This window comes from Pyrus communis, chromosome 10 (genome assembly GCF_041283825.1).
Source record: "Pyrus communis isolate YQ-2024b chromosome 10, ASM4128382v1, whole genome shotgun sequence".
Classification (NCBI taxonomy): Eukaryota; Viridiplantae; Streptophyta; class Magnoliopsida; order Rosales; family Rosaceae; genus Pyrus; species Pyrus communis.
In genome coordinates, this window is record NC_142574.1 from 22,224,114 (window position 1) to 22,247,540 (window position 23,427).

The following is a 23,427-nucleotide window of genomic DNA, read 5'->3' on the forward strand; positions in this document are numbered from 1 at the left end:
GGACTTTTGGTGTCTGAATTGAGTGAAGATCCATGGAAAGGGAATGTGATCAGTCACGGCGATTGCCATGAGGTGCATTTTATACAGGGCGAGGATGTTAGGTGCAAGCCACCGAGACTGATCATAGTGGTGAATATTGTAGCACCTGGAAGACTGAGTGTATGAGGTCAGGATGAAGGCTATGGGAATGTGGTGCCACACATTTTGTTTTGGACTTTGTCGGAATACCAAGCCGGCGCAGCCTTGGACGCAGCCAGGGTTGACGGTATTGAGTGGCTTCTACAACATCGGTCTTGCTGAGGATGCTCTTGGACAAGATATCGGCCGAGACCCTGTCGCGGAAGCAGCCACATCCGGCGAAGAGAGGCTGGCCGTGGTGTACTGACACGCCTAAGAAAAAATATGGAGCCTTAACTAGTTGTGTTCGATATCATTGCATGTTATTTTATCTTGAATTTTTGTTTTTTGTTTGTAGGGACTGTAAGGATTGACGGGTTCGAGCTAGAACTAGACATTTCTGCAGACAAGTTATCACTGCTAATTAAACCTTTCCAACATGAGAGAGAGGCATACATATTCTTAACAGCTACCGTACTAGGGTCGTTAACGATCCACCAAACCGTACTAGTTAGGGTCGTTACAATTTCTCATGTTCAAAATGCTTCATTGTACAATGATTCCGAGTTGAAAGTCCAAGATTTGTCTGTCACTCACGGCTTCTGTAGCTGTTTTGACGAATCACAAGGCACAAGTACATTTAGAATAAGGCGTGGAACGGTTTCTGTTTCTGCCGGGGATGGCCTACAAATGAATTCTTCTCAACCTACTATGGATTGGGAGCCACTGTCTCTGTGAACTGCCAGCAAAAGCTTGCGGGAATAGTCTTAAAGGCGAGCTTTCTCAGATCATTTCTCTTCATCCTCAGAGTCTGATTTTGCAAAAACTGTTTCAGGCTGGGTTTGTGCATAAGCTGGAGCAATGTACTTTGGTTCTTTTACTGCAACATCTGCATACTTCAGTATGGCTTCTCTCGGATCTTCGTCCATCCACGTCTCCTTGATCATACCCCCTTGCTGAGATGGGACCCAAAGGATCAGTTTATGTTTTCTGCAGTTAATTAATCCCGGAACTAAAGATAAATACATGTTTAATGGGGAAAAAAACGTTACCTTCATGAGGTACTGGGTCAATAAGCTTCCCTTACTTGCGCCAACTCTGCCACCAAAACCTGGTCCCGTCATGGGGAGTTCAGGCTTATGGGATTTCAGTGGGTCCTTCAGTGCTTTCTCTCGCTCACGCTTACGGCTTGGCTGGTCTCTGAATAAGGGTAGAGCATGAGGGTTGTGAACCACTGGTTTCGCCTCAAAATCATCAAAAGACTTTTTCCTGGGGGCACGCGCAACACAAACAAGGGCTCCTCTTTCACTAAGGGTTGGATCATATAACACATGAGTGCCTCCTTGGCTTTTATCTCCTGATGTTGCAAAGATCTTCAAAAACAAAGGCGTCTTAGATTTTTCATTTTTTTTTTTATTTTGGAAAATCAAAGGCATGTATTTTCTGAGTACGTTTCCATTCTACATAAATTGTGCGTGCGTGCATAAGAATGTGTTGTGCTATTCTCAAATAGACCAACGAGCGTGCTAGACCAGTTCAGAAAATGATGGACTATCAGTGAGAGCATTACCTGATTGAGTTTTGGGTGCCAGGCACACTGCACAACACTACAGGTGGGGGATATCCCAACTTTTGAAACAAGTTCAAGTTTTGCTCGATCAAAGAAGCATAGCAAACCTCCAGTGGTGCTCTCCCTTTCAATGGACGTTCCAGTCAAGAAGAGTTGCTCATCGGGACTAAAAGCTACATTAGTTTGGGCATAGTTGTTTGGGAGATCCTCAAACGCCTTAAGAGGATCCTTCATCTGACGCAAATCCCAAACCTAGTACACATTATGTAATTAGTAGGGAAATACACAACAGAAAGAACAAATCTTAAAGAAGTACATCCTAGACCGCTAATAAACAGCAGTATATTCTTTAGACAGGAAATGCATTACCTTCAATGTACCATCAAGGCTTCTTGATAGTAATATTCTCCCATCCATAGAAAATTTAAGCCCGGTAATATCGTCTGAATGACTATTCTGAACGTGTATATCTGGCCTGCTTCCCCATCCAGGCTTAAGGTTCCATACCTATCAAAATGATACATGCAGTGTGAGAAGAAGCTAATGCAAATATCGAACAATACAAATCTATCTATTTATCTCTCCAAGCAATGCAAACTTCCATTTGTGGGGAGGGGACTTGTGAGCTAATTCACTACTGCGATTATTGAAGTAAGATATTCCAGCCAATACCTGTATAGAACCATCTCCTATACCACCTGCAATACGTTTTCCGTCGCGATCCCAAGCACAAGTGGTGACTGGAACTCTTCCAGGCCGAGCAAGTTTTGGCTTGATTACCTATTCATTGAAATATAGCATCATTTAGTCTAACACATCAAGTTCAGTAACATGCGTTCTCATTAGCAAAAGCAAAACAGAGTAGAAATGAATATAGTGACAATAAACTCAATTAGCAATCCAATATTTTATTACATAAAGCAATTCCAAATTCAGCAATGAATAAAGCAAGTGACGCTCATATTATTCAAAAACATTGCCTTAAAGAAAATCGAAAACAACATCGAACCTGTTTCTGAGTTTTGAAGTCATTGACATCCCAAATACGCAGTGATCCATCCTCAGATGAAGTCAAAATCGTGTCTTTACTTTTAGGATTCCACTCTCCACAAGTCAATCCAGTTATGTGGCCCTTGGTGTTCTTGAGATCACGAATATACATGTCCCCTTTTACAAACTCCCCCAATGTAAGTCCATCACGATCATAAATCTGCAAAATCCGCATGAAATCGAAAAGGGTATAAGCAATGCAAATTGCCCATCACACACCAACCCCAAATGCAGAAAACCCAAATCAAATAATGCAAAACAATAACAGGAAGATGAATTGTAAGGTTGAGCCGCACCTTCGCCGTAGCCGAGCCAGTAACACAGAGAAACCGGTCCGCCGTCGGGCTCCAGCTGATGGTTCGAACTTGGTGGCCTTCTGATGGCTCGAGCTGCCGGAAAGACTGCAACTTTGAATTCATTCCCTGGAAATCGTACATCCGCACGGAGTAGTCGTAGCTGCCTGAAACAACTCGAGACCCAGTGTGATCGATGGCGAGGGCGGAAACGACTTTTGTGTGTCCCTTGAGAACAATCTCATTGCTCACCGGAATTCGAAACCTGTTTACGAAATTCGCCTCCGAATCAGAATCGGAATCGGAATCGGAATCGTCCCTATTGGACCCCGCCGGCGGCCTCGGCGGTCCAATCAACTCACCATCGTCGTCGTCTCCAAGCTCGGATCGCGGCGGCGGAGGGGGCGGTCCAACCATGGCATCGCCATCGTCGTTCTCGTTAGGGTTGGAGTTGGGGTTGGGGTTAGGGTTTTTGGGGGCGCGGATGGAGCTGAGCCAGGTTTGGGAGGAGGAGGAGAGACAAGGGAGGCCGCTCGTTTTGGAGGCGGCGGAGGAGGATTTTTCCGGAGGGTTGTTGCTGACGGAACGACGAGTCGTGTTGTGAATGGCTTCGAGAGGGGTTTGAGACTTAGATTGCTTCCCGAACGAGATAGGAAAAGCAGCTCTGATTCCGTCGTACATCTCTGCCTCGTCGTCCGCCATTGGAACTTTTCTTTGTCTCTCTGCACTACACACTTCTTCTTCTTCGTTTCGTCGTCGATGCCTAAAACGTCGCCGTTTTTCTGGTGTTTTCCGACGGAGACCTGTTTATATGCGTCCAGACTCCACCGCCTTTAACCGGGAGAGAGGGGAATAGCTGGTGGGCTAGCCCAATTTTTGTGTTTTCTCGGACTGAGCCCAAAAATATTTTATTTTTTATAAAGCCCAATTGACTTTTGATACCCAGTCCCTAAAATTCAACTTGGGATGTTCTATCCACGTACGCCCTGTTAATTTCTGTCATTTGATATTCTTCGATTCATTCAATCCGATGGTAAAAAATTAGAAGGATATATGAGAAGTAAAAAGAGATGTGTGGATAGCACACCCCTTTAACTTACAAAATTTACAAGAGTAATGCTAAGAGACCAACTATTTTGTTTTAAATTTGTAAACCATATGACATGACTGTTAATAATTAGATTATTACTTAAGTGTTGATATACGTGCTTATTTTTTTATTGATGACACATCATATGATTTGCAAATTTGGTCTAACACAAGTCTTCCTTGACCATCATCATGTGATTCATTAGCGTTAGAAATCCAAAAATCAAACTCGGGACGTGGCTTGTGGAATACAAGCCTGAAATTCGTCTCCAACTACTGGACCACCCATGGTGGTATATATATATATATATATATTTTTTTTTTTTTTGGTTAACTAAAGTGTTTTTTTTGAAACATCACCATTCATAAGAGGCTTACATGTAAATTGTAATGCTGATATTATTTTGTGATATTTCCAGTCAATAATAATACATGAAGAAACTCATAATTGGTATTATATTATTAGCTCACGAAGCTAATGGTGATATACTTGTTACATGTCTTTCCCATCGCCAGAGATCCTCATCAAATAATAAACATTCACAATCACAATTCCATCTCCACGCTAAACAACAGTTTTCATCATCAGCTGTAAATCAAACCCAAAATCAGTTTCACTATTTCCAAACTATCCAAAAATCAACTCGTACCACGTTAAACATCAGTACACTGACTAGCTACATGCACACAAATTCAATAGATGAAGGCACTTTTCTCTTCAGGTAATTCATTGCTGTCATCTCTTGCCTTCTCTTCTAACACGACTTCTCCATTTTCTGTGTTAATTTCACGATTGACGGGAAGTCGTGTTGGATGATGCGTTTGACTAGGATACCTCCAATGATTGACAATATCAATAACAATTTTCTCTAATGCCACAAGATTCTTGATTAAGTATGTGACATGTCTTCTAGCAGGTGCACCAGCGCGATAATTAACCTTCGATTTCCACTAACTTGAGGCAGTGATGGGGGCATGCTTTAGCTTTCTTAATCTCATCCACATATTCCCCGTCACAAGTGTAATTCATCTGCACTAAGGAAACAATTTTAATTTATGTTTATACCTTTCGTTCTTCAAAATTATCAACAGAAATGTTTTACTAAGTGATCTACGAAGTACAAACACATACCTTCACTAAGTGAAGGAATGGTAAAGGGGAAGCTGTATCGATGCAGCGTAGATCAGAATAGATACCTCAACAAGTGAAGGAACATTACTAAGACGCAGGTCTATAACACTACCTTGATAGACAAATGAAACAAGGTTTGCGTCACGAATCTCAATCCTTTTGAGGTGAACACTTGCATATATCACGAGATACTTCAATGCAATTGAGGAGCCAACAGCTCTTAAGTTAACCAAACTTTTGGCACCAAACACTATTAATCATTCAAGAAATGGACGGTTACACAAGAAGTATTGAAGAGTATTAACAGTCACATCAACATAGCAGAAATTAAGAATTTTTAAGAATTTAAATTCACTATTGTATCCATGAGAGGGATTTGGATCCTCTCCTGACCAATCATCATGGGCCGTTGGATTTTTATCCAACGGCTACAAACAGGAGGTCTTTTTAAAGTTATAATAAGAGTGTAAAAGGGCCCTTTTCTGAGACCTAGTAAGTAGTCGGGATATATTATTGGTAGTAATCATATCTTAAAAAGAATTCCAAGTCAAGTTTTTGAACTCCCTTTTCCATTGCAAATTGATTCCATTTATCAACGGAACTTGTAAACCAACCATCTAGTGGAACGCATTCCTTGAATTCTTCGACCATTGGGCCTTTGTGTTGTTCCATGACACGATTCACCTAATTGATGTATCTATAGATTTCCATGTCTCTTAAATTCCGTTTGAGGGCTATTAAACCTATCACATTTTTATTAAGATGATAGTTACCATTGTTAGGTACTCAAGCTCAAGTGAAGAGCCCAACCCAAAAGATTAGTCCAGTAAGTGGGAGGATCCCAATGACTTAAGTACCACTACATCATTTCTGATGTAGCCGATGTGGGATCATAACATCACACCACCCTTCGGAAGATCCGACGCCCACGATGGCCCTTACTTTGGTGGCTTTCACTCTTAATGGCGGCACATCCTTTGGTCGTCCCGTTAAGGTAGCCATTTTCAGGTCGCCCCCTCCGCAGCGTCGGGAACCTAGGCTCTGATACTAATGTTAGGTACTCAAGTTCAAGAGAAGAGCCCAGTAGGTGAGAGGACCTCAAAGACTAGTCCAGTAGGTGAGAGGACCTCAAAGACTTAAGTACCACTACACCATTTCTGATGTAGCTGATGTGGGATCATAACAAGCATCAAAGTTGAGAGTTTAGTAGACATCCACGCGTACTATACCATCGCTTTGAAAGGATATGTTTTTCTCAAGATACAGTCACCTGTATTAGGAAGATAAAATATATAAATCCTAATGAAACCTAAGAATTTGAAAAATTTAGAGGGTATATAAACTATGGGTGTGTTTTTTCATCTCGTTAAGTTTCATTGGACTGGCTAGGATTACTAGTCAATGTAATCCCATGTTTGTTTCTTGCATGGACTAATTTAAATGAGACTAGCAGGGACTCACGCTGACTATGCGCTTCATTAGCCGGTCTTCGCTAAGGACCCCAAAATTAGGTGGACTGCTAAGACCTTCACCCCTCCCATCTATGTCTTCTTCTTCGCTTCGCCCCTACCCCCACGCTTCGCTCCATGTCGACAGAGACTCCATGGTTGGATCGATGTCGCGGCTCTTGTGGCCTCATGGTGCTGGATCTGGGTTCACCGACTGCCTCAACGTGCTGAATATGGGATCAATTTTCTTTTGGAATTGCCCTTCTTTATGTGTTTTGTTGATTGAATTGTTGTGGGTTTGTTTTGGATTGTCTTATTTGGGGATTTTGGCGTCTGGGTTGGTGAAGTTTTGTGGGTTTTTGTACTTAGGTTTTGGCAATTGAGGCAAGTAGTACCTCTCAGACTTTTAGAAATTTTGGATGGGTTTTTGGAACAGATGGGGGATATGCCCTGCAATTCGATGGGTTTGGAACATATGGGTTTTGGAATAGATGGGGTCAAAGTTGCAAAGTACCTGGAATTCGAGAAGAAGAAGAAGGATATGCTCTTTTTTTATTCATATATTAATTTTGATAATAAAAAATTAAAATATAATAATAATTTTTAGTTAATTCATCTTCTTAGTTCGACACTGCACCAAACACTTCACTAAGTTAGTCCAGCTTAGTTTATTCTAAGCCAGTTCAGTTTAGTTCCTGCAGCTAGTCCAGTCCGAGATAGTCCGGTATAACAAACGCACCTTATATGCATATTGGTTATATACACACCACTAAATCTACATATTTATAGTTATACTTTAATATGCCTTTTAACCAAGATCAAAATCAGTTCTTCAAAGGTGGTGTTGTTCATATACTAATTTTTATCTTCCACACACTCTGTTAATTTATCTCTTTTGATTCTTTTCAATTCATTCAATCTGACATCTGAAAATTGAGAAGAGTGTGAAAAGTATCTCTCTGATTGACTAACTCTCTTAAAGTTGTGCTTTACCAACCATTTTTGTTAGCCAAGTCTCCTTCTCTTTCAACCATTTTTGTTAGCCAAGTCTCCTCTTCTTTCTACAAGCAATTTCGGGAAGGGGAATTTGGGAAGTCTGTACCATTGAACTCTGTATCTGTAATTCATCTCCAACCCATTTCTGTATCTGTAATCCATCTCCAACCCATTTAAATCGTATGTGCGCCGCCGGTCCCACTTTATCCAATAATTCATGCAAAGAATTGACCTCCCAAATTCTACCCTCCACTTACCGTTGACTCTCTTTGTTTCAGTGCCGGCCTCAAATTTAGTCGGTATAACCGTGTTGCTCACATGACCAAAATATGTAATAAATAAAAAGTTAAAAATCCGTTGCATTTTGCCCAAACACATTAATAGCTTAACGCGTCTTACTTGCTCTAAAATCTTGATTTAGATAACAATTTTTCTTTTATCACTTAATATTACGGTAAAATAATATTTATTTATATATGAGAGGTTTAATGGTCAATTATCGCCAAAGACGGATTCGAACCACATTATTATGGTTCGCTTATTGTGATACTTAGTCTAGTACCTCATCTCCGTAGTGTAGATAATATTATTTGTTCAAAAAAAAAAAAAATTTCTCTCAAAGGGGTAATGCTAGAGAGACCACATTTTTTCATCAAATTTTGTAAACCAAATGATGTGGATGTTAATGATTGGACTATTACTTAAGTGTTGATTAATATGCTTATTTTCTATTGGTGACACATTATTTGATTTGCAAATTTGGTTTAAAAATTTAATCTTCCTAGCATTATCCCTCTCAAAGTTCGATTCCTAATTTTCCATTGATCATAGTAATTAGTGTTAATATATTTGTATGCGTATATGACTACGTGAATGAAATAGAAACTACACACTTATTAACAGGGTCGGCCCTGAGGGTGGCAGCCGTCTAGGCTCCCACTCCTAAGAGACTCACATTTTATATAAGACACACATATATACATGTGTGTGTATATATAAATTAATTTTACAGACTTTGAGTCATTGTCTAAATATATACAATAGCCCATTGCCTTTGCAGAAATAAGTTTTTCAAAGTTAAAGTTGATAAAATCTTATCTTCGGTCAACTATGTCACAAAAGAAGATTGAATGAGTTAGATATTTTTCAATTGAAAAAGTTGCTAAACTTAATGAGTACATTTACATATGAAAATGCGAGATATGTAATATTTAAGCAATATATTTTTTTGACGAAAATCAGAAAAATCTCGGCCTCTAGTTCAAAGCTCGCCTAGACATATAAACGAATATTTTTTTTTTTTCTCCTTTTGGGTGTGAATGTTTGAATTTATGGTTTATAGATAGTGGGAATTGGCAAGTCAAAAAATCGAAACCCTCACATGGTGAAATGGGGCCAACAATTTTGACCAAAAATATAGGGTCAACAATTTTGGCCAAAAAAAAAGTGGGCCAACAACTTATGTTATGACATTAAGAAAAAACATAACTAATGGTAATGATATGATTACCATCCATGATGTCCCATGCCAACACTAAACTTTCGATCATGACATGGAGAAACCCCATGAAAGTTTTATCTCACGTTAGCATCTTATCCTCCTATAAATTCAATGCTGCAAAAGCTAGAGAAAGTAGCCAACCAAACAACAAAGCCGAAGTCTTTTTCCATCAAACTTTTTCATAAAGTCTGGAATTTTGGAGGGAAACGAAACTTGGGTTCTTGTTGGTTTTTAATTTCAAGCTACTAGCTAGCCAAGTTCCAAGCTGTTCTTCTTCAATGGAGATCAGTTGTGATATTCAGAAAGCTGGCCACAGTTTTAGACGAAGTGGTTCTTCCTTCTGGATTGACAATGGCAGCGGAGTTTTCTCAACGTCTTCGCACGGAGAGGACGATGAGGAAGCTCTCAAATGGGCTGCCCTTCAGAGACTTCCAACGTTTCAGCGCTTGAAGAAAGGCCTGCTCGCTACTCCTCAAGGGGAGACCAACGAAGTTGACGTGAGCAATCTTGAAGTGAAAGAAAGGAAGAATTTGATCGAGCGGTTAGTTGGAGTAGCCGAGGAGGATCATGAGAACTTCTTGTTGAGACTCAAGAACCGCATTGATAGGTGAGAATTCAAAATTTTCGCAACTCTGCGTGTTGCCATCTTCTCGGTTTTTGATAATGATGGAGGTTCTTTTACTTGGTTTTTATCTCAGAGTTGGAATTAATCTTCCGAAAATTGAAGTTAGATTCCAGCATTTGAAAATTGCAGCTGAAGCTTATGCAGGAAGCAGGGCTCTGCCTACAGTTTTTAATTACTGTGTCAATTTAGTGGAGGTAAATGATTAACTACTAGAGTTCCAAGTTCTCCATTGCATGTTTGGACCCGTCTGATAACCATTTCATTTTTAGTTTTAGTACATTCTTACTGAATATTTGTTTTCGGCTTCCTAAGGGTTTGTTGAACTCCGTTCATATTCTTCCTAGCAAGAAAAAGCACTTGTCTATCCTCAAAGATGTTAGTGGGATCATTAGGCCTTGCAGGTGAGAGAACGTTGCAAATTTGGTTCATCTGTGTTTTGTGTTTCGGTCGGAAAATAAAATCTGACTTGGTTGATCATGTGTTTATTGTACAGAATGACACTGCTTTTGGGTCCTCCGAGTTCCGGAAAGACCACTCTCCTGTTGGCTTTGGCTGGAGAGCTTGACCGGGATCTTCAGGTTAAACAACACGAAATCTGGGTTTCTGATTTCCGGTTTTAGCTTCAGGGGTTGCTCTTGGTTTTTGTCACTCGTTTATCTGAGAAAAAAATTGTTGTGCAGTTTTCAGGACGTGTGACCTACAATGGTCACGGCATGCATGAGTTTGTGCCTCAGAGGACTGCTGCCTATATCAGCCAACATGATGTTCATATGGGAGAATTGACAGTCGGAGAAACATTGAACTTCTCTGCAAGATGCCAAGGGGTCGGAGACCGTTATGGTGGGTTTAGAGAACTGACTTCTGTTCAATTTTCAGAATCAAACTGATGACTCTATTAATCGTTGTTGGTTTGAATTATGGCAGAGATCCTAGTCGAGTTAAGTAGACGAGAGAAAGAAGCGAATATTAAGCCGGATGCAGACATAGATATCTACATGAAGGTGAGAAACAAGAAAAGCTACTTAGCAGAACTTAGATATCTACTTGAAAGGTCAATTAGTTAGTTAGTTAGTTAGTGTGTTGTTAATTATGTTTTCGGAATAATCAACAATTTACGTACTGTTAATTCACTGTTTCGGTTAATATAGGCGGTGGCATCAGAAGGCCAGAGGGTACAAGTGGTGACAGATTATACACTAAAGGTAAAATCACCTTTATATTTTGTACTAAGAGAAGGATTTTCTGAAAATTACCCTTTATTGATCAGAAATTCATTTGATTTTTCCAGATTTTGGGATTAGATGGATGTGCAGATACCTTGGTGGGGGATAACTTGATAAGGGGCATCTCCGGCGGACAAAAGAAACGACTCACAACTGGTAGAAACATAATTCTAGTTCTTAATAAAACACATGATTTTCAAAATTTTAAGCGAGCGATTTTGATTAATGAATTATATATAGGTGAGATGTTGGTTGGACCGGCTAAGGCATTGTTCATGGATGAAATATCTACGGGTTTGGATAGCTCAACAACATATCAAATCGTGAATTCGATCAAGCAATATGTTCACATTCTCAATGGGACTGCATTCATCTCACTGCTGCAACCAGCACCTGAGACTTATGAACTATTTGATGACATTGTTCTCCTTTCTGATGGTCACATCGTGTACCAAGGTCCTCGTGAAAATGTTCTTGAATTTTTCGAATCCATGGGGTTCAGATGTCCTGAGAGGAAAGGCGTGGCGGACTTCCTGCAAGAAGTATGTCACTACATAGATGTGGTTTGAGCATTACACATAAAAGTGTCATATTAATTTTCCATGTGTGAATAAATCATAATATTGAATGTTGTAGGTGACATCAAGGAAAGATCAGGAGCAGTATTGGGCAAGCAGAGATGAGCCTTACAGGTTCATCACGGTCGAAGAATTTGTCGAGACATTCCAATCGTTTCACGTCGGGCGCAAACTTAGAGATGAACTCGCAATTCCATTTGACAAGGCCAAGAGCCACCCAGCCGCATTAACAACAAAAAGATATGGCGTTAGTAATACTGAACTGTTGAAAGCTTGCTTTGCGAGGGAGTTCTTGCTCATGAAGAGGAACTCATTTGTCTACCTTTTCAAGCTTGCCCAAGTAATGTTTTCCTTTATTCGACTTACTCCATGCTTCGTGCAAACTTACATGTTTTTAATCTTTATTAAAAGTTTCCTTATTTTCTTTAGCTCTCAATCTTGGCTATGATTACAATGACATTGTTCCTACGAACTGAGATGCATCGCAATTCAGTAGATGACGGGGTAATTTATGCTGGTGCTTTGTTCTTCTCCCTGGTTGCTGTTATGTTCAATGGACTGGCAGAGCTTTCAATGACTGTTACAAAGCTCCCGGTATTTTATAAGCAGAGAAACCTCCTCTTCTTTCCGCCGTGGACATATACCCTTCCCTCGTGGATCCTAAAGATCCCTATCACCTGTGTTGAAGTTGTGGTTTGGGTATTTATGACCTATTATGTCATCGGATATGATCCAAATGTCGGAAGGTAAAAATAACTAGAAAATTCTCCTACCTTTTTCATGTTTTCTCCATCCGAAATGATAAATATTTATGCACATTATGCAGGTTGTTTAAGCAATGGCTTCTACTCCTACTCATTAATCAGATGGCTTCGGGGTTGTTCCGATTCATTGCTGGAGTTGGTAGAAGCATGACTATTGCAAGCACATTCGGATCGTTTGCACTTGTCATGCTTTTCTCCTTGGGTGGTTTTGTTCTGTCAAGAGGTATAACAGTAAAAAAAAAAAAAAAAAAACTTACTGTTTCATTACATACTGGTATTTGAACTTGTATATTTATCTTTTGGTTTGGATGGCGCAGTCGATATAAAGAAATGGTGGATGTGGGGCTACTGGATATCGCCTTTGATGTACGGACAGAATGCAATAGTAGTCAATGAGTTCCTCGGAAAGAGTTGGAGACATGTAATTCCTTTGAAAATTCATTTCAAACATTCTAGTTTTTGTGTTTTGTCCCCAATTCATATTCTAAGTTCTTTTTTACCTTGAAGGTTCTTCCGAACTCAACGGAACCATTAGGAGTCGCTGTTCTGAAGTCACGCGGATTCTTCACAGAGCCTCGTTGGTATTGGATTGGCGCGGGAGTATTGGCTGGATACATGCTTATATTCAACTTCTTTTTCACTTTGGCTCTCACTTATCTAAAGCGTGAGTACTTTCGTCTTAATTCTTTGCATCAAATCTTCGAAGCGACAGTTAACTCAGAATATATAAACACTGTGCAGCAATTGGGAAGCCACAGGCTGTTAAGTTGGAAGATCCTATCTCGACTCCTCAAATTAGTAGAGGTAATATATCTTACATTCATGGATGTAGCTTTTGTGTGCAATTGTCTATCCGGCATAAATTTTTTGATCTTTTTGACAAAACCAAATTTTGTGGGTGTACAGAAAATGGAAATGGAAGTAACTCCTCCAGGTCTTCCTCAATTACAAAAGAAGCTACTAATGACGCAAATGGTAACAAGAAAAGAGGAATGGTCCTTCCGTTCGAACCACATTCCATCACCTTTGATGAAATCACATACTCCGTGGACATGCCACAGGTGATGTATATGCAACCAAAGTAAAATGTGTCTGACACTTGACAAGCTTGTGCAAATCCAAAATTGTGACACATTTCTTTGAATCGAAATTGCAGGAAATGAAGAATCAAGGTGTTCCCGAGGATAAACTGGTGCTTATTAGGCGTGTGAGTGGTGCTTTTAGGCCTGGTGTTTTGACAGCTCTAATGGGAGTGAGTGGGGCTGGTAAAACAACTCTAATGGACGTACTAGCCGGTAGAAAAACTGGAGGATATATTGAGGGAAATATCACAATTTCCGGGTACCCAAAAAAGCAGGAATCGTTTGCCCGGATTTCTGGATATTGTGAGCAGAATGACATCCACTCTCCTCATGTTACTGTCTATGAATCCTTGATGTACTCAGCATGGCTGCGTTTATCTTCAGAAATCGATTCTGAAACCAGGAAGGTTGGTATTCGAGCTTTGTAAGCTTAAATTTAATTCCTTATGAACTGATGGAAAATTAGGTCCAGTTATTAAGGCAACTACTGGCCTCATTGTCATTATGTTTCATAAACTTGAACATGATTGCAGATGTTCGTTGAGGAAGTTATGGGACTTGTGGAGCTAAATCCGTTGAGGCAAGCACTAGTAGGGTTGCCTGGTGCGAGCGGTCTTTCAACTGAGCAGCGTAAGAGGCTGACCATTGCGGTTGAACTAGTGGCTAACCCCGCAATAATATTCATGGATGAACCGACTTCAGGCTTGGATGCAAGAGCTGCAGCCATTGTTATGCGAGCAGTTAGGAACACCGTGGACACTGGAAGAACAGTCGTCTGCACCATCCATCAGCCAAGCATTGACATATTTGATGCTTTCGATGAGGTGAAAATCAAAATCTTCTTTGATACAAATTGTTTGAACTTTGAACTCTATTTTGACTGGTCTTTTCTACTCGAGTATGATATATGTAACATATTGTTGCAGCTATTCCTACTGAAGAAAGGAGGACAAGAGCTCTACGTAGGACCATTAGGCCGCCATTCTTGCAATTTGATCAAGTACTTTGAGGTATAGTGAATGAAGAAATTTCAAGCCTTGATAGCTTTATAATTGTTGAAGGTTTTCTAATGCATGCACATTAATATCTAGGGGATCGATAACGTCAGTAAAATTAGGGATGGCTACAATCCAGCAACATGGATGTTGGAAGTCACTTCGTCAGCCAAAGAAATAGCTATGGAGATTGATTTTGCTGAAGTGTATAAGAAATCAGAACTGTACAGGTTTGTTTATTACCTATTGGCCTAAGAAACCATTTACAAAAGAATGTCTCTCTTCGTAAACCAGATTTGTTGAGAAAATGTACTTATATATGGCATAATTGCAGGAGAAACAAAGCACTTATTGCAGAACTAAGCAACCCTGCTTCTGGTTCTAAGGATCTTCATTTTCCTACTCAATACTCTCTGCCCTTTTTATCCCAATGCGTAGCTTGCTTATGGAAACAACAATGGTCCTATTGGCGCAATCCGCCATACACGGCCATCAGGTTGATCTACACAACCATCGTAGCATTGATGTTCGGGACAATGTTCTGGAACCTTGGCTCCAAAACGTAAGTCACAATGCCTCGCACATAAAAGATAAATATATTCTAACCAATATGTTTTGCTTCCAAATGTAACTGTGAAACTTTTGAGTACAGAACGAAAGAAAAGGATCTCTTCAATGCAATTGGTTCAATGTACGCTGCTGTTCTCTTTCTCGGTATCAAAAATTCCACAACGGTGCAGCCTGTTGTGGACGTCGAAAGAACAGTCTTCTACAGAGAACGAGCTGCTGGAATGTATTCTGCCTTGGCATACGCCTTTGCACAGGTGACTAATCATACATTTTACCTAAGACTAGCCTATATTAAATTTAATTTATACGATTACTTGCATTATTTATCTTATCTTATGCCAAGTTTCCATATTTCGTTGCAGGTTACAATTGAGATCCCTTATGTTTTTGTACAAGCCCTTGTCTATAGTGTCATAGTTTACGCAATGATCGGGTTTGAATGGACTCTGGCTAAATTCTTGTGGTACTTATTCTTCATGTATTTCACATTTTTGTACTTCACCTACTATGGCATGATGGGAGTGGCCTTGACGCCGAACCAACACATAGCCGCTATAAATTCCAGCGCATTTTACGCAATATGGAATGTCTTCTCGGGGTTCATAATCCCACGGACTGTAAGTGTTGCTTTGCCCTTAGTTCCTAACTTATGCAGGCTTTGATGTCCGTAGAAGTTAAAACATATACTGATGTTTTATTTTCTGATCCTGCAATTTTCATTCGTGTTCATTTCGCCAACGGCAGAGGATTCCTATATGGTGGAGATGGTACTATTGGGCGTGTCCGATGGCCTGGACCTTGTACGGACTGGCTACATCGCAGTTTGGAGATATACAGGACGAGCTCGAGACGGGTGCAACAGTGGAGGAATTCATGAGGCAGTACTTCGGTTTCAAGCAAGAATTTATCGGAGTGGTTGCAGCTGTGGTTGTTGGATTCGCTCTACTCTTTGCACTTATCTTTGCCTTGTCCATCAAGATGTTGAGTTTCCAGAGGAGATGAATATTTTGTTGCTTGTACATCAAGAATGCAGGAACTGCTTTGATCTTATGTGCAACTTTTTGTAATTGGTCAATCCCTTCCTAAGTTTATAAATGTTATAATTCTTTTGGTACAAACACTCCAATGAATGGAGATAGAGCTAAGATACAACACTATCATAGCATAAATATAAACAATTTAATATTAAAATTGAAGTGTTAGATTTAGTATTTAATCCGAATTTTATAAAAAAAAAATATTTCTTTTATTCAAGTTAAATTCTAATATAATTTTAATTAAGTACTAGAGAGAATTCAAACTTGAGTACATAGTAGAGAGCACACTCTTCTAACCAACCTCTTTAAACTAATATGTTTAATCAACCAAAAAAGGGGGCGTTTTGATATAGGCGCCTCGTTTTTTAATTTTTTAGATTAAACATACGCTCCTTTTGAAAATTTGATCAAACATTTTCCTAAAATTTTGGTTATTAATTTTAGTTTTTCACATAAGTTCAATTTTGTTTAGAATTTTAGTTTTTCACGACTTCTCTTGGACATTTCGTTTTTTTTTTTTTTTTTTTTTTTCCTATTATCCCTATGTTTATGCATTTATTATCCATCTTTATGCATTTTTTTATTGTTTGTTATGATTTTTACTTTTTTTTTTTTTTTTGTGAATATAGTAGGATATTTATAAAAAAAAAATTGTTAGATTTTATTATTTAGAAGACCCAACACATAATAAAGATTTGTTTGATTATATAGCTACATCTAATTACCTATAATATAGACACATTTAATTTTATAGTGGATTTGATTTTTTGTATTTCTCGGTAAATTTGGAATGTAAATGTTCCAAAAAGAGTTATTTGATAGAGACATTTGGTTTTGTGGTACATTTGGGATTTTTTTTGTTCATTTGGAATCTAAACGTACCAAAAAGGTTATTTGACAATGGGCACACTTGGTTTTATGGTACATTTGGTTTTTCTGTACATTTGAAATCTAAACGTACCAAAAGGGTTACATAACAATAGGTACATTTGGTTTTATGGTACATTTGAATTTTTGGTACATTTGGTTTCTCGGTACATTTGAAATCTAAACGTAGCAAAATTCGATACTTTTGTTCTCAAATGTACCATAAATTTTAAGTATATTTTTTTTATATATCTATATGTGAAAAAAATATGTATTGAAGACTTTTTATTGAGACATTTTTGATGGAAGGATATTTTTTTTTTTTAAATACTGATAATAAGGAAATGAGGAATTAGTTAATTAATCTTTTATTTATTTTATTAAAAAAATATCATTTAACGCGTAGAAGGGGATTGACGAAATTAAATTCCTATATTATAGGCAATAGTTGCTAAGCTATCTTATGCCTCTACATAAATGCATTTAAATTAATGATATGGAAATTAAATAAATAGAAAATTATTGAGATGACAATTGATCAAAGCACCTTAATCAAATCTTTAAAAGGGATGAATGTTTAATCTAACAACTATAAAAAATATATAGGGCATTCTAATTTTCCCGTTTAAATATGATTACCCCATTCTAACTAATACCGAGACTTTTTGTGGTAAAACCCCACACCTGATGGACTGGGCAGGTGGTAAAGTTGGGGACATTATCGGTGTCGTTAGAGTGAGACCCCTGGGCTCGTTGATCTAAAAAAAAATTCAACATGGTATCAGAGGCCTCGGTTATGGGCTCGTCACAAGTAAGTGTGGGCTTAGAAACAAGCTTGGATTCTTAACATAGAGCCAGCTCTCTGAGTTTTTAAAGGGCACTTCCTGAAAAGACTGAAAACAAGTCTAGACTCCATTGGAGCCGACCTCTGAGTTTCAATTGCCGATGTGTGGACCTTCACGTGTGAACCACTAAATGAGGTTACACGTGAGAAGGCGTGTTAGCAGTCTCACATCGGTGGAGGTAAAGAAAAGCAATAACTTTAAATAGGATTACCCCACTCTAATTAATACCGATGCATTTTTGTGGTAAAACCCTACACCTAACGGATTGGCCAGGTGGTAAAGTTGAGAATAATATTGGTATCATTACTCATTAGAGTGGGCCCCCTAGGCCCATTGATATAAAAAATTTCAACATGGTATCAGAGCCAAGGTTCATGTCTGTGCAAGCTAATGAGCTTGTCACCAATAAGGAAATAATCCAGGACTCTTAACATAGAGCCGGCCTCTGAGTTCCATTGAAAGTAAGTCTGGACTATTAACATAAAGCCGACTTCTGAGTTTCAATTGGCGATGTGTGAATCTATGCGTATAAACCACTAAATGGGGTTACATGTGAGGGGGAGTGTTGAAATCCAACATTGGTGGGTGAAAAAGAAAATCATGGGTTTAAATATGATTACCCAACTCTAACTAATATTGAGATATTTTTTTGATAAAACCTTACATCTGACAGGTTGGACAGATGGTAAAGTTTGAGAGAGTATCAATGTTATCAAAGTGAGGCGCCTGGGACCACGGATGCAAAAATCCAACATGCATATCGTCCACACTATTTCCTTTGGGTAGCTTTCTTTGATGAATTTGTATGCCGTGGAGTGGATGATTCCCTACCGTCCACTCAGCAATCATAACACATTCCGCTCCAATTTCTCAATTTTTTAGAAAATTCGAATTGAATCTTTGAAAAAAAAAAAGAGAAGCGATTCATCTTCTCATTTGTTTTTATTTTTATTTTTTCTTGGAAATCCAAGGCATCTTCATCTCCCTCGTTTTTCTGCCATAATTTTGAGGAACAAATAAGAAAAACAGCAGAAGATGAGTGGGTTGAAGCCAATGGACGCTGAGCAACTCAGAGAGAATGCCCACAAAATGGTAGATTTCATTGCTGATTACTACAAAACCATTGAGGATTTCCCTGTCCTCAGCCAAGTTCAGGTTTCAACTCTCAATCCCATCTCTCTCTCTCTCTCTCTCTCTCTCTCTCTCTCCCTCTCTCTCACAGTTTTCTTTTACGAGCAATATTCCACTTTAAACTAATTTATACCGTTAGAAGGGGATTCAAACTCGGTGCACTGGGTGGTTGTTGTGTTGCACATCCTTTCAACCAATATGGCTATGCACACGCGTTCCTTTCTCTCTTATATTTTAAATGCAAAGCCAATTTGAACTCTGAAGAAATCTCTATTTCTTCCGTTTATCAGTGTTGGCATTAGGTTTTGTGAAAACTTTTCAAAGTTTGAATCTAAGTATTGGAAGTATTCCACATATATTGGCACAGATGATGACTCAGTTAATTCAAGTTTTTCCGTTGTTATAACTTTAGTCGCATTTTGCAGCCTGGATATCTTCGTGATCTTTTACCGGATTCTGCGCCTACTTATCCCGAGTCTTTGCAACAAGTTTTCGATGGTGAAATTTCTAATAGGGTTCTTATGTTCTAGATTTCCTTGCATACCTATTGCAAATGTGTATACAAAAGAAAATTCATGGCCTGATTATATATGTTTGATTTATATGACTCATGTGACATAAACATATGTGAAGAGCAAACTTTTATGTGGTTGCAGACATTCAGGCTAAGATTTTACCAGGGGTAACGCATTGGCAGAGCCCAAATTTTTTCGGATACTACCCTTCAAACAGCAGTGTTGCCGGATTCCTAGGCGAGATGCTAAGTGCAGGCCTTAACATTGTGGGGTTTAGTTGGATAACTTCTCCAGCAGCAACTGAACTTGAAATGATCGTCTTGGATTGGTTTGCTAAAATGCTTAAACTTCCTGAAGAATTTCTTTCAGCAGGTGAGATGATTGTTCTCTATACAACTATATTTTTTTAATGAATTTCTCATAAAAAATTGTGCTTTTTCTCCTTTATCAATAGATGAAGAAAGATATTTCTTCAACCGTTGAGCTTCTGGACTTATAGTCAGATATATTGTTGCAGGACAAGGCGGTGGAGTGATACAAGGCACAGCTAGTGAAGCAATTCTGGTTGTACTATTGGCTGCTCGTGATAGGATTTTGAGGGCAGAAGGAAAAGAAGCCCTTGAGAAGCTTGTTGTGTATGCATCTGATCAAACACATTCAGCTTTGCAAAAGGCTTGTCAGGTACCTTCCTTATGTGCTCTAGTATCAACATATTTGTATATATTGTAAACACTTAAATTCAGCTTGCTATATTGATAATATCTTTCATTTTTAATGATTTTTATTGTTTAACGGCAGATAGGGGGAATCCATCCTGAGAATTGCAGGATGCTGAGTACCGATTCCTCTACTAACTATGCCCTTTCTCCCAATGTACTTAATGAGGCGATTTCAAATGACATCGCGGATGGTTTAGTTCCATTTTTCTTATGTGCAACAGTAAGATACAAAGAAACTTCAGATCCTAAGCATGTTTCCATTTTGTTCTTGAAATGTTCATTAACGGGATAAATTTTGGTTTAAAAACAAATATTCGAACTATTTAGAATAATGGAATAAGTTTACCACATTCATAAAATTAGAATCCTAATTAACTAAAGAAACTTTGCATCTGTACTTTTAGGTTGGTACTACTTCATCAACGGCTGTTGATCCTTTGCTAGAACTGGGAAAGATTACTAAGGTAACAAATGAATCGTCTAATCTGCTTTATGGTTTATCAATTTTATGCAAAAACTCTTTTAATACAAAGATCGTGTACATTAAACTTTTGTGACATACACTTGTCCATAATTGTAATTCTTTGCATTTTCTCAGAGCAATGGAATGTGGTTCCATGTGGATGCTGCATACGCTGGTAGCGCTTGTATATGTCCTGAATACCGACACCACATTGATGGTGTTGAAGAAGCCGACTCATTTAACTTGAATGCACATAAATGGTTTCTTACGAACTTTGATTGTTCGCTGCTCTGGATCAAGGTATGTCATTATGCGGTTGTGCACATTGTTCATCTGCTAATTACTTTGTAGTACTTCCTCCAGGTTTTGCCAACTGCTACTCTCTCTACGATCCACATGCAGTTCTGAAGAAATTGCGCAATACCATTATCATTTTCTGCATTCACGATATGAACTTTGAGAACTGCCCAAATAGTTCTACATGAATTGTACTTCCATGCAGTCAACTTGTAATGGAAACGTGTGATCCTGTGGGAAATTAATATGCTCGTTCATTAATTGTCGGAGATTTAGCATGACAATTTTGCCTTGTGACAAAATATCTGTTTTGTGTGACACCGTTTTGCTATCGTTTTCCAGTTCTTGTGATTGATTAATAGACTTATTTACTTATAACAGGATAGAAACGCTTTGGTCCAGGCGCTGTCTACAAATCCTGAGTTCCTTAAAAACAAGGTAATTTTCTCCTAAATTATCTTCTTTACTATTAGCTATGGGTATTTCACACTAGCGTTTTCTCCCTTCTGCACTTCTTCCCTTGTTTCCATCCCTTAATTCTCCCTTGATTATTACGTTGTCGATCCTGCAGGCCTCTGAAGCAAACCTGGTTGTGGATTACAAAGATTGGCAAATTCCACTTGGACGTCGGTTTAGGTGTGCCTTTGAACATTTTTTTCACATATATAGTTAGATTGGTCTTTTGAGTACTCAAAACTCATATATGCCACCTAGTTGGGAGAAAATCAATATATTTACTTTCGTAAGGTTCCCAAACGCGGCAATATAACTCTCCGTTGTACTGCGCTCAGTGACATTGGGTTGTCTTAGCTCTAGTTTGGTACTGAGGTAATTCTGGAAAAAAAACCAAAAATACAAAGCTGTAAAATCCAGCTTCGAAAAACCAGTTTTTTTTCACATCTGTTTTACATAAAAGTTTATCAAACACTATAATACAGCCTTTTTTTTTTTTTTTTTTTTTTTTTTTTCAAAAGCACTTTTACAAAAAAGTTTACCAAACACTCTGCTGCTTTATTTCATAATTGCTTATTCTCACAGCACATTAGAAACAGTTTTTTTTTCAAAGCATAGCAATACCAAACCAGCCCTTATTAGTACAGAGATCATTTAGAGTAGAATCTCTCTCTTTAAGAAGGTAAGCTAATGTCGAGCCTGGTAGTGTGGACTTATAACTAAGTAGAGGATTAAAGTGATTTGTTGCTTGGATGAAGCCTAACTAGGTGAGGTTATGATGGTCTTGGTCTGTTTGGTGAAATCACACAATGCGCATCCTTAAGCCCTCGGGTTAGTAGGGTCCCCCATCCACCATGATTGGACACCTAATAAAAAAAAAAAAAAAAAGTAAAAAAAAAAAAGAATGTAAGTTAATAAACTAACACATTAAAGCTAATATCTGAGTGTTATATATCGACTGCTGCTTCCAGATCACTAAAACTATGGATGGTGCTAAGACTTTATGGTCTGGAGAATCTACAATCCTACATAAGAAACCATATCGATTTGGCTAAATGCTTCGAAGATCTTGTTGCTCAAGACTCCAGGTTTGAGGTAATTAATGGTATTCCTAGTGAAGTTTCTTGTTTGACTACTATATTTCATTACAAGTTGAATGCTGCAATATTATGAACATTTACCTTGTTGATAATTCACCATAACTGGCAGATTGTTACTCCCCGAATATTTTCGTTGGTTTGTTTCCGTCTTCTACCCCCTCACAACGATGAAACTTATGCGACGAAACTGAACCATGACCTACTAGATAATGTAAACTCGACTGGAAAAATTTTCGTTTCTCACACGGTAAGCTCACTATTTGGTATCGTTGACACCTTTTTTCTGTTGTAAATTCGCAATTCCTGATGATACCAACATGTTATATATGCAGGTCTTGTCAGGAAAGTACGTATTACGTTTTGCACTAGGAGCTCCATTGACTGAGGAGAGGCATGTGCTTGCAGCATGGAAGCTTTTGCAAGAGGAGGCTTCTGCCCTCCTTGCACCTCTTTAGTTTTTAGCATATGATTTATTTCTGTCTAACCCTAAACTATATTATGCAAATGTGGGTTATTGGTCAAAGCAGTGTGACGGTCTCTTAGTATAAATTAAAGTAGTTTTAAAAAACTATATAATAAATAAAAAAGTGCTCAAAGCTCTTATTTATACAAATAAGAAATCCTAAGTAAATTTACAAGAAGAGCGGTGGAAGTGAGGGGAATAAATAAGAAGAATTAATGGAAAGATCTTGAAAGTCAATATAACTTAGGGTCAGTTGATAACCATTTTTTTTTATTTTTTGGCTTTTACTTTGGTGCTTGATATATGAGGAAATATATGTGAAGAACAGTGAAAACCAAAAACTAAATACGAAATGGCAGTCAAACAAACCCTTAAAATAGTTTTTGGCTTTTGATTTTTAGTTTTTAGTTTTCATTTTACGTACTGTCTTATACATATATTCTACCTTTGTCCTCTATCAGTCATCCACTCTAGCTTTTACATCCCTCCTTCCTCTTATGTATT

At 38.4% G+C, this 23,427-nt stretch overlaps 3 protein-coding genes across 7 annotated transcripts; 2 read left to right on the top strand and 1 right to left on the bottom strand.

The window, feature by feature from the left end:
• Positions 1-514: 514 nt before the first annotated feature.
• LOC137728775 (Transducin/WD40 repeat-like superfamily protein) lies at positions 515-3,950 on the bottom strand. The gene is made up of 7 exons (XM_068467533.2): positions 3,034-3,950; positions 2,697-2,897; positions 2,360-2,467; positions 2,057-2,194; positions 1,688-1,939; positions 1,170-1,490; positions 515-1,073 (listed from the first exon to the last, which is right to left on the bottom strand). Exons 1-7 carry the CDS (start codon positions 3,730-3,732, stop codon positions 906-908), a joined length of 1,887 nt encoding a protein of 628 aa, XP_068323634.2. The 5' UTR covers positions 3,733-3,950; the 3' UTR covers positions 515-905.
• Positions 3,951-9,327: 5,377 nt separating this feature from the next.
• On the top strand, positions 9,328-16,151 carry LOC137727704 (pleiotropic drug resistance protein 1-like). 5 transcript variants are annotated; one of them, XM_068466524.2, is made up of 24 exons: positions 9,328-9,803; positions 9,895-10,015; positions 10,134-10,222; positions 10,315-10,399; positions 10,502-10,661; positions 10,746-10,822; positions 10,970-11,023; positions 11,110-11,200; positions 11,285-11,586; positions 11,681-11,962; positions 12,052-12,368; positions 12,449-12,609; positions 12,704-12,807; positions 12,894-13,050; positions 13,128-13,190; positions 13,293-13,447; positions 13,543-13,875; positions 14,002-14,292; positions 14,395-14,478; positions 14,560-14,693; positions 14,798-15,025; positions 15,116-15,287; positions 15,396-15,650; positions 15,778-16,151. In XM_068466524.2, exons 1-24 carry the CDS (start codon positions 9,475-9,477, stop codon positions 16,033-16,035), a joined length of 4,302 nt encoding a protein of 1,433 aa, XP_068322625.2. In that variant the 5' UTR covers positions 9,328-9,474; the 3' UTR covers positions 16,036-16,151. The 5 variants fall into 5 exon arrangements, with proteins under 5 accessions (XP_068322625.2, XP_068322624.2, XP_088533934.1 ...); XM_068466523.2 differs by having other exon boundaries at positions 9,342-9,803; positions 13,128-13,447; XM_088677808.1 differs by having other exon boundaries at positions 9,342-9,803; positions 14,002-14,478.
• A 2,403-nt stretch (positions 16,152-18,554) lies between these two features.
• AAS (Pyridoxal phosphate (PLP)-dependent transferases superfamily protein) lies at positions 18,555-23,080 on the top strand. Its single transcript, XM_068466525.2, has 12 exons — positions 18,555-18,937; positions 19,339-19,411; positions 19,570-19,800; positions 19,946-20,109; positions 20,227-20,367; positions 20,552-20,611; positions 20,746-20,910; positions 21,289-21,345; positions 21,479-21,543; positions 22,332-22,455; positions 22,570-22,707; positions 22,793-23,080. The coding sequence occupies exons 1-12, from the start codon at positions 18,818-18,820 to the stop codon at positions 22,913-22,915; spliced, it is 1,461 nt and encodes a 486-aa protein (XP_068322626.2). The 5' UTR covers positions 18,555-18,817; the 3' UTR covers positions 22,916-23,080.
• Positions 23,081-23,427: the final 347 nt, after the last annotated feature.

Excerpts from the sequence above, each read along its gene's own strand:
- LOC137728775 (XM_068467533.2), bottom strand. The coding sequence starts at position 3,732 with ATGGCGGACGACGAGGCAGAGATGTACGACGGAATCAGAGCTGCTTTT. Across the intron at positions 2,898-3,033 it reads CTGGCTCGGCTACGGCGAAG|ATTTATGATCGTGATGGACT; the intron begins GTGCGGCTCAAC and ends CGGATTTTGCAG. Across the intron at positions 1,491-1,687 it reads GGCACCCAAAACTCAATCAG|ATCTTTGCAACATCAGGAGA; the intron begins GTAATGCTCTCA and ends TTGTTTTTGAAG.
- AAS (XM_068466525.2), top strand. The coding sequence starts at position 18,818 with ATGAGTGGGTTGAAGCCAATGGACGCTGAGCAACTCAGAGAGAATGCC. Across the intron at positions 18,938-19,338 it reads CTGTCCTCAGCCAAGTTCAG|CCTGGATATCTTCGTGATCT; the intron begins GTTTCAACTCTC and ends CGCATTTTGCAG. Across the intron at positions 22,708-22,792 it reads AAATTTTCGTTTCTCACACG|GTCTTGTCAGGAAAGTACGT; the intron begins GTAAGCTCACTA and ends TTATATATGCAG.
- LOC137727704 (XM_068466522.2), top strand. The coding sequence starts at position 9,475 with ATGGAGATCAGTTGTGATATTCAGAAAGCTGGCCACAGTTTTAGACGA. Across the intron at positions 10,016-10,133 it reads ACTGTGTCAATTTAGTGGAG|GGTTTGTTGAACTCCGTTCA; the intron begins GTAAATGATTAA and ends CGGCTTCCTAAG. Across the intron at positions 10,823-10,969 it reads ACATAGATATCTACATGAAG|GCGGTGGCATCAGAAGGCCA; the intron begins GTGAGAAACAAG and ends CGGTTAATATAG.